This window comes from Parasteatoda tepidariorum, chromosome 3, assembly GCF_043381705.1.
Source record: "Parasteatoda tepidariorum isolate YZ-2023 chromosome 3, CAS_Ptep_4.0, whole genome shotgun sequence".
Lineage (NCBI taxonomy): Eukaryota > Metazoa > Arthropoda > Arachnida > Araneae > Theridiidae > Parasteatoda > Parasteatoda tepidariorum.
In genome coordinates this window covers 32,355,737-32,366,801 of record NC_092206.1, presented here as the reverse complement: position 1 = coordinate 32,366,801, position 11,065 = coordinate 32,355,737, and the positions used below count along the sequence as shown (strand labels likewise).

Below are 11,065 nucleotides of genomic sequence, written 5' to 3'. Positions count from 1 at the left end.
ATATACCGCAATTTTGCAGACATACCTGTGTTTCCTATCAATCAAATTGCTAATAAGCGTAAAGTTCGGAACTTCATATAGAAAGCGAGTATAATTTAATAAGCGAGCTTCCTAAAATTTAAAGATAATTAATTCAATTAAATGCAATTTAAACATTAGGGAATTAAAACTTTATAGTTAACGTTTAACATAAATAAATCTGATAATGCAAATGTAATCTTATTTGAACTTCGTCAACAAAGATGAATTGTAAGAATTTGAAAGAACTATGGACGATAGCTCGCAGCTTTAAAATACAACATTTCCTTCAGTCCCAGAAGAGCATTGCTAAATGCATTGTCTTTATAAGGCTGTTCCAAGAAATTGTTGAGTCAATTTAGTACCATTTCTTATCTTTATTTTCCACACTCGAATTAGCAGTGATAAGTAAGATTGGTGGTAATATATTTCAATTTTATGCTTCATTTTGAGCTATGATAATTACATATATATTATTCTTATAAATAATATATATGCGATTACCATAATCATGATTTATTAGTCAACAGCAAGCATATCAAGCCTATTAAGAATCAATGGCCCTTTAACACTTAGCAGTGCATCAAACAATAAAAAACTATTTTACTTCCTGAATTCCACTTCGATTAGTGTTAGCTAAAATGAGCTACATGTTAGCCTATTATAATTGGACACTTCTTTTCGATGTTACATTTTCGTTTAAAGTAATTTTATTTACTTTGATGCTTTTAAAACTTACCAGACATCATCTTAATTAATTAAAGATTTTCCACTTACATAAAGCCTTTAAAGAGGTTGTCAGAAACTGGTAAAAGGCATTTTCTGCGAAATTTTCCTTAAGATCATACTCAATTATAACTCAAATCTGAAATAGCATTTCTGTCTGTAATAAGTATTTCAATCAATATTAGTTCTAAGAATTCTATTCATATTCTAAAAATTTGCTAAGTGTTTATTTACTCAAAATAATTCCGTGTAAATCGAGGTATTTTCAGTTGATGTCACAATCTGTTCATGTTTCTTCCGTAATGCAAAAAGGATAGGGACAATATTTTCTTAGAACATATATTATTAATTCATTATTCCAGGTATTTTTAAAGGTAAACTAGATCTTCAATAAGTACAACTAGATCTACTACACTACACTTCACGAAAATTGAAATGGAGCCTGCATGAGCGAATAGTATTTTTATTTTATATATCTCAGCAATTTTTTACCTTAAACTAAATCTTCAACATACCGTAAATAGATCTACTGCACTCAAATAGACTAGAATCAAAATAGAAGCCACTCACATGAAAAGTACTTTCACTTTATTACGAGAAAATTTTAACCCTAAACTAGCTTTCAACAGCCTGTAAGTAGATTATCCTAGATTTGACCAATTATACAGCCTTTATGATGATTGGAATGTGATTCATGTGATGCAGAACAAGGAGTCCCAAAATAGTAAGTGTGCCAAAAACATAGATACAGTGAGCCAAAGGGTGAGCTTGGCGAAGTTCCCTCTTGCTGTAGGGGTTGCACCCATTTACGAATCAGTTGAAGCTTTGCCAGCTATTTGAAGGTGACTAGGTTTAGATATGACGCCCTGGTGAGTAATTCTAGCTTCTCCCCCCTCTTGTATTGTAGAATGTTGTTTAATTGTATTAAAGATAAATTTTAATGATTTAAAATATTCTTGATTACATATTGATACCATAACATTAAGGAAAACAAGAGGGGGGAGAAGCTAGGATTACTCACCAGGACGTCATATCTAAACCTAGTCACCTTCCAACTGTTAGGCAAAGCTTCAACTGATTCCTAAATGGGTGCAACCCCTACAGCAGGAGAGAACTTCACCAAGCTCACCCTTTGGCTCACTTTATCGATGTTTTTGGCGCACTTACTATTTTGGGACTCCGTGCTCTGCATCACATGCACAATTATGGAACCTATTCGAGCTCAATAATTAACGATAAATTAGTTTTTCCACATACTGTTATTAGATCTACCGCAAACTACTTCTCAACTGTTAGCCAAAATCTGCATTTCCATTTTGTAATGCTTAAAGTGATTTGGTATATTCTAGCAGAACTAGCAGTAAGAAAATTTGAAGCAGTGTGTCAAGCATTGGTGCACAGTTTATTTGTTTCTTTTCAGTTATCAACTCTAATTTAGGTAACTACGTAAAACAAATTGCTGTGTAAATATTATTTTATTTTACATTTTCAGTTCCACCGAAGTTTGTAGAAAGAGGAGAAAGTGAAGTTATGGCAAGAGAGGGAACTAACATAACTCTCAGCTGCAAAGTCAAAGGTCATCCACCACCGACTGTTACATGGGAAAGAGAGGGTGGACAAGAAATTTCTGATTCTAAAGGACAGATAGCACAAGGTGGGTTGAGCAAATATGTACATAACATTTTACCAATCTTAATAGTTTGACAGGTTAGTTCTCATGCAATGAATTTTAAACTCTCATGTATTTCTTGAAGTGCCATTTGATTTTTCTTTGTTTCTAGTGAAGTTAAATATTTTTAAAATCAAAATTATATACATATGTATTACAAAAGTATTTTTATAACTTTTGTGACTCGTTAATCATGCTGTTTTGACTCTTAATTAACTAAAAAATATTGGTGCGGCTCNTATATATATATTAGAGTATAAGAGAGCAATTAACGTCATATCTTGTTCCTCTCATGTTTCTCATTGATAGAAATGATTTATTTTTACACAGAAATTCTTATAGGTTTTTAGGTTTTCAACTGAACAGAGATAATTTTTGAATTCCTTAGATCAGTGATGGGGAAACTACGGCCCGCGGGCCAAGTCCGGCCTGCGGAAAAGTTTAATCCGGCCCGTTTAAGAGTGCCGTCGTGAGAATGTTTGAACGCGTTCTTACTTCGTAATGTGACGACCCGCATAAAAACTACCGGCGGCGATATTCAAAACACAATAGTATTCTGGATAAATCCATCCGACCGAAACAGATGACTCGTCTTCGCTCGAAACTTCCAGACACTCTCGCATTTTCGATTCATTGTTCTGTTTTCTCGAAAGAACCGGAAAAATCCAATTCCCGAACATTCCTTGCAGGTAGGTATAAATACAAGCGAGGCCGCCCGATGATCAGTTAGTTAGCGACTTAGTCAGTCATCTGCAACGATCCGCTGTGACTCGAGTAATTGTTTGTGTAATCCCCGAAGCTCCCACTGCCTCAATAGTTCGTGGGCCGAAGACTCAAAAGCAGTTCTAAACTGATTTTCGTTCCTACACTCGAGTGGTAATTTTAATCTTTCAAAATAGAACTCAATCTTGCCTGGGAAATATAAATTCACGAATTTCTCCAAAATATAATAGGCCATTAATTGACAGTTATCAAAATATTGAAGAACTATTTTAATTTCATGAATACAGAATTTTGCCCATGAATATCCAAAGAGGAGGGTACTGTGACGTTACATGAAAATGAATTGACCAATCACAACCAAAAAGCTTCGCGATTTGCCTCTGCTCTAGTTCTTGTTTCCTTTGCTTCAAACTGCTTTACAATTTTTGTAAAAACGTTATAAAAGTTTAATAAAATTTTAATTTCATTTTAAGAGGACCCGCGCAAGAGCATTAGTTAGCAGTAAGTTTTCGTCAATTGCGTTTCTGTGTGTTGTTCTCCGTAGAAGGTAACGTCTAAAATGGATGTTAAAAAAAAGAAAAGTGGATTCAGAATGTCGAGTTTTTAAAGAAGAATGGACGTGGAAATATTTCTTTACTTTATTTAAAGAAAAACCTGTGTGCTTACTTTGCAATACAACTGTTGCAGTTTTAAAAGAATATAGCATTCAACGCCATTTCAAGAGCAAACATGAAAACCACTCCTACTCATCGTTAAGTGAAGAGGTGAAAAAAATTTAATCGAAAGATTTAATGAAAAATTTATCAAGTCAACAGTAATTATTTCAGAGAGCTAATCATTCTCAAAGATGCGCTACGAAAGCCAGTTATGTGTTGGCTTATAATATTGCTAAATCTAATAAAGCATTTTCATTTGGTGAATTTATAAAGCAGTGCATGATAGATGTGTGCGATATTATGTGCTCTGAAAAGAAAAATGATTTTCAGTCACTGTCTCTCTCAAGAAGAACAATCACCGAGAGAATTGAAAATATTGATAAAAATCTAATTTCACAACTGACTACAAAAACTCAAAAATTTATTTTTTATTCAATTACCATGGATGAAAGTACAGATATCAGCGATACTGGCAATTATCAGAAAAATGGAACCAGAGTTTAATATTTTTGCGATCCCATTCAATGTTAATTACTAAGAAGTTGATGCAAAATTTTAACTTGAGTTAATAGAACTGAACTGTAATACTCTCCTGAAACAAACTTTTCATACAGTACCATTGCTAGAATTTTATAAAAATTTAAGTCCAGATAATTTCCCAAAGCTTATTACTCATGCAATGAAGATAATGACAATGTTCGGCTCATCTTATATATGCGAACAAATCTTTTCAACAATGAAGCTAAAGAAAACTTCCTTAAGAAACAGAATTACAGATGAGCACCTTTCATTAGTTTTAAGAATTTCTACTTCGCAAATGGAACCGGACTATGATGAAATTTTGAAGAAACAGTCTCAATTTCATTTTTCTCATGCACCATCAACCAGTAATAACACCAGAAAATAAAGTAATAATACTTCACATCAAGAACTACACTAAATTCATTTTATATTTTGTGCTTATAATTTTCTTACATTTTGCTTTTTTACTATTAAAATAATAAGTGTATATAATAATATATGTATATGTTTATAGAACACATAAATTTTTTAACGATTAAGCATTATTCTTTGGCCCGCTACGATTGTCTAGTTATTACAAATGGCCCGTCTTAAAAAAAGTTTCCCCACCACTGCCTTAGACAATAAGTATTCCCTTTATTATAGACAATATTTATTGAAACATTTTTAATTGCGTATTTTTAGGCGAAGATTTAAGCATTATAAAAGTAAGCAGACTGCATATGGGTGTGTATGTTTGCACTGCCACTTCCTCCATATATCAAGGGCCAGCTTATCAACCCATAACAAGAAATGTTATGCTTCATGTATTGTGTAAGTAAAATAATTTCCAATTATCTATCATTTTAAAATAAATAGAGTATTCTAAACACACAAATAAATAGCAAAAATAATTTATTTATGGAATTAAATCAATATTATCAAACTATCAGAAACCTTTTAATATTTATTTCTATTTATAAAGGAGAAGATTTCTTCTTTCATTTGGTTTTCATTTTATTTATAGATATTTTTTGGTACAAAGATATTTTTTGGTACGGAAACAAAAGCATCAAAAAACAATTAAATCATTACGTTAGTATTGAATAAATGATATGTCAACAAAAATAACGCTATATGTGTATGATAAGTTGAGTTAACACTAGAAAGACTAAACATTGATGTAAACCTAGAATGACTGAAGAGGCTAGTAAGTCTCTTTCCAGATTGCTTGCGTGTAGATCAAGTAGACACTCAAAATTTTAAAATATAATCAGAATGAATTCAGTAAAAACATGTTATAGACTCGATCATCAAACTTCTACTGCATTTCATTCAATTTAGTTAAAGATAATATTGGTTTAAACTGAACACTAGCTTTTTAATTATAAGTATACATAAGTCTTAAGGTAATTGAGTTTTCTTTTCTCTATAAATAATAATTATAGATACATTGAAATACTCTTGTTTATTTAATGAAACTGGTGAACCATTTATACATCAAAGGGTATCTTATATCCAAAACTACCAGGGTTTCTAGGATACCTAGCAAGATATCTTAAGAGCCACTCTAGCCCCTCCTGTCATTCTAAATATTCATTCCATATATGCATTTTCATTATGCTAACACATGAATTATTAAATAAGCACTGAAATTGAATAAAATTATGAAAAGTCAGAAAGACTTTACACTTTCTGTAGGTAATTTTTCGAATAACAGAGTAACAGAGAATTAGAGGGGCCAAATTGGCTCCATCCGTTTTTCGAGTGCTGTTGGAAATATACGTTTAGAACAAAGCTTAAAACAAAAATATAAATCGAGAATTACACAATTTAAGGTTTTCGACCAGAATTTGTAGTGGGTAAAAAGTCTATTCGTATTATGTTCATAATTATCAGAACTAAGAAGGTTAAAATAAAATACCTAAACCACTTAGACCCATTTTTTTAATATTTAAGTTTTTTTACAAGGTTTACTTACTAGTGATATTTCTTATTTCTGCAGCATCTCTAACAGAATTATTCTATCTATATCAAAATCATTGTTGAAATAAATTGAGTTGTTCTAGAGAAAAAAAATTTGTAGTTTTCAGAAATATTTCTTATTTTTCGTAACATTTTTACTAAATTACTTTGTTACAAGAAACCTTTTTTTGTTATGAGTTATTCTATAAAAACAGTTCATAAATTTGATTTAAAATATTGTTTTGAGGTATACCATTAATTTTATTGCAAGAGTTTTTTCTATTTAAACGAATCATAAAAGGATTTAGGTTTTTTTTTTAGAAAATATACGGATTCAATATTCGTGCATTAAAAAAGAACACCTTTAATGAAATAAAATAATTTATGTGTCAGCTTTTATTCACTTTTTTTCGATTTGTTTATAAATTAAGTAGGTTACATTAAAGAAGGACAGTAACATATAATTATCTAAACAACTCTTATATTAATCAGGTTCTTTCAAATTCAAGTTATATTCTACACATAGGCAACACAAATAAGTCTGCTTTAATTATGTATTATATAGTTTTATTTTTTTCCAATAGTAGCAACTATAAGGCAGCAATTAAACTTCAGCAACTTCTTTTACATCCTTTTTTTCCCTTTTATGTCGGATATTTAAGCATTTTTTTGTTACTGTACTCAGCTTCTATATCCTTTACGAGATAGAGTAAATGTCAGCATTTTTTACTCTCTGTTCTTTATAACCTTTTTCTTTTACTTTAAAGAAGGGTTCCAATTACTGTTTAATTATCACTCTCTCGGGACGCTTTTAAAGGCTTGACCTTGTTACCTTCAGGCCCGTAAAAGATGTTTTTTTTTTCTTTACTTTTATCTTTAATCACTTCGGCTCTTTAATTTTAATGTGTATATTTTTTAAACAGCTAGTTCTAGAACTTAATTATCTGCGATTAATGAATTCATGAAAATAGGAAATTATATTTAAGAAAAAAGAAGGCATTTAATGATTGGAAGGCAGATTTAGAAAGCTTTATTTTTTATGTCAATAGTATAATTAAATGTTGAGAACCAAGATGCGTTTTATTCTGAAAAGTTAATAATACCGTTTTGATGATTTGCAATAAAACAAGTTGTATCTTTAATAGTTTTTTTTTCTGCTAAAGCTTATTTTTATGGCAAAGCATTGATTTTAAATTTTGTTTAAAATAACTGTTTTTCATAGCAATTTTAAGGAATTAACTTACTTAAACAAAACAAAAATCGCTCAATTGTACCATTAAAAAATATGGGTTTCGAATGGATTTACGTATAAATGAGAGCACATTATCGGAATTAGATTAAATTAAAATTAATTGTTATCTTTATTTTTGCAAATTAGGTATACATTGAACATTGAACAATATGTCACTAACCAGCAAATCGCTCACAGAATTTATTAAAGTCATTAAAATGCAATGCAGAGATTTTGCATAGCGTTTGTATTGAGTTAACTGTAGTGCTAACCTCATTTTCTACCTTTGAGCAACTATGTCATTTTAAAAAAATATTTCACGCATGCGCTGCGAGGTTAAAATAGTGTAAGCGTGAAACCCTAATGCTTTGAAAAATCTCTTTATTTAGGGTATTTACTACGAAACAATTAATTTTAACGTGAATAGTTTTGAAACAGATAGTTCTTGAGCTTGGTTTTAGCGTTTAATGCATTCATCAAAATGGAGATTTTTAAATAATAAAGAATACATTTTAATAATTAAAAATTAAAATTAGAAAGCCGTTTCAATGGTTTGATTAAATATTGAAAAGAAAATAGAGTATCTGTTCATTTATTATAAGTACCTAGAAGATTGGCTATGACGTCATTAGTTCTCATATGTCATCTAATAACCCTAAATTTTACCCCTAAAAAAACAAGCGCAGAACACGTCTCGAAAAAGCAAAGAGAGTAGTACTCTTAAAGGTTAATGATACCTTTGCTGATAATCTTTAAAACAATCCGGAAATTTAATAGTTTCATTTCTGAAACATATTCCTATTTTCAAATTTTAGGAAAAAAATTTACTTGTATTTTAAACTTTAAGAAATTATTCCTCTTGCAATATAAAAAAAAGCGCAATTATTTCACTAACACGCTGGGTTCTTTTAGTAGTCTTGGAGATGAAATGGGAAAACATATTAGAATTTAATTCCATTAATATAAATTGTTGCCTTCAATTTTAGTCGGTATGAGTTAGTATACGGTGCTAAGAAAATTAACTAAAAAACCGGAATAACTTTTGATTTAATGATCGAATCCTTAGGTTCAAAGGTTCAAGGATTCAATCATAACGGTTCGAGGTTGTAACCTAAAATATGCTATGTAATTATTGCTGACGATATTTTAAGTGGCAAAATCAGACAGAAAAACGCACTTTCTTTGAATAAGCATACCTTTTTTACGATGGATTTGGTTTTCTGATCCCCAAAATACTACGCAATCTGGGAAGTAATCGCAATAGTTTGGTCTGGAGAGTGATCTAAAGTTTGGACCTTTTTATGTAAATATTATTTTTTGCGTATTTCGCAATATCTTAAATAAATGTTTAAGATAGTTGAAAAGTGTTTGCACACAATTATGAAATTCGTTTAACCTCATATAATTTCATGCAAAAAATAGATTTTAGTGAGTATTTATTATTTTTTATTTTGTTATTTTTATAATAGTCGAAAAACTTCAATGGTTGAATTGTAAGGCAGCATACAGAACAATGTAATTTTAAATGACGAAATACAAAATTTGAGCGAAATAGGTAGAATAGTTTCTGAAAAATCATATTTTGAAAAAGTCCTATTTTTTTTAAATTCTCCTAAACATATCCTAAATTATTTGACCAATTTCGCTCAAATTTTGCCATGTAAAAATACTTTCTTTAAAATTGTCTAAAAAAATTTTATACCTTACGATTCAACATTTTCGACTATTATTGAATAAACAAATAAAAAATAATGAATAGAAATTAAAGTTTATTTTTGGATGTTTGCGGCTAAACGCTTCAGTGAACATTATCTGTGGCTGAACGAATATCATAACTGAGTGCAAAAATTTAAATTCAATTAGAAAAATTCTCAAGATATAGCGAAATACGCAAAAAAAAAACACGAAGTTAAATTTAAGGGGTCCAAACATTGGACAGCTCGTCTGTCCAAATTATTGTGACCATTTTTCCTAGATTTCGACTAACCCCAGTAGACAGGTGGTCAAAAATCCGAATCGTCCGAAAAGAAGGTAACTTTATTCAGAGAAAGTACGTTTTTGTGCCTGATTCCCTAACTTAAAATATCGTCTGCCCTTATTAATTAACATATTTGGAGTCACCCCTTTAAGAGGTTTTGTTCTAGAAGGGGTCATTAGATCAGATCATCAGATCATTAGAATCATTAGATCAGAAGTTAATCAGGCTGGCCTACTCTTTATTTTGCACTTCGCTCATTAAACAATATGTCACTAACGAGAAACGTTTGGTTTTTATTGAGCACACTGTATATGGTGACGCATATTTCAGCTCTAAATTTAATGAGATGATATTTAATTATGATTTATTGTTATTTTATTTCGAAACAAGGCTATTTTTTTTAAGTTATAACATCTAAAATAAGTATCCAGCAAGCCTCTTTGAAAAAGAATGATAAAAAAATAAACGATAGAATAGATATAAAAATATTTTTCTATTGAATATAAAAAAATAAAAATAATGAACGGGATTAAAAATTTAATTCGTATACAAAATTTAATAATGTAAATTCACAAACGTAATAAACAAAAAAAAATGGATGGAGAATAAATTATAGGTTTGCAAAAGTTGAGAAATTTCGAAACGGACATGAAATTTAAAAATACTGAAATTTTAAACAAAAGAATAAAACAAATAAAGACGCTTTAAATATCTAATTTTTTTAATTCAATTGCTCATCATTCTAAATATACTGCTGCAGTTGGTTTGGTTTAGTTTATTTCAATCTTAAAATCTACTCGAAACTAAAATGAACGCCAGATAATACTCGTTTAGGAAATCAGTCAAATAAAAGGGGCAATTAAAAATGCATTTAACTTTAAAATACGGACGCAGCTCAATCCTTTTGTTAAATTTATACGCTGATTTAATTAGACTTGCATTTTACTAAATTCCTCAAAGCTAAACTGTGCCAGTTAACCTCTGTGGCGAGCATAACGAGCTAATGCTCACACCGCAAATTACGTAATTGTTAGGTTCAAGTTGGATGATTTCATGGAGGATTAAAAGGTCTCTTGTTTCTAATTTGAATCCGTTTTGTTCTATATCAGTTAAATTTGACACATATGGTTAAATCCTTCATTAATTATTTAAATAAAAATCACATAAATACTGTATTCATGTTTTACGCAATATACAGATACTTTTTTTTAATAGTAAGCATTAAATAAATAATATCAAGTAACGGAATCGAAAATGTATATATACATGATCAAAGGCTTCATTGACTTCAAAAATATGGCGATGGTACTAATGTGTATGATACTGATATAAGGGTGATTGCTACCACAGTATTTATAAGGGCAATACCAGAGTGCCACATATAATTAAGTATTACTGGCGTTAATTAAAATTTGGTGTTGTTTTACGACCTTCCAAATAAGAATGGAAAATTAATCGTTTTCTGAAAATTATCATGCAAATATTAGTGTCTTTACTAATTATTATCGAGAATTGCAGTCAACTAATTTTGAAAATAGGTACGAATTTAAATGAAATGGTTTTGTTTTAAAATGCTAAATTAATGGAGAAAAGTTACT

At 30.0% G+C, this 11,065-nt stretch overlaps 1 protein-coding gene across 2 annotated transcripts in view; it reads left to right on the top strand.

Annotated features, from left to right (window-relative positions):
• LOC107447254 (lachesin) overlaps positions 1 to 11,065 on the top strand; it is a 108,633-nt gene that overhangs the window by 53,119 nt on the left and 44,449 nt on the right. For both annotated transcript variants that reach the window (XM_071178475.1, XM_071178474.1), the window contains exons 4-5: positions 2,237 to 2,398; positions 4,999 to 5,127. In XM_071178475.1, coding sequence (XP_071034576.1) covers positions 2,237 to 2,398; positions 4,999 to 5,127 — 291 coding nt within the window. The remainder of the gene's footprint in view (positions 1 to 2,236; positions 2,399 to 4,998; positions 5,128 to 11,065) is intronic.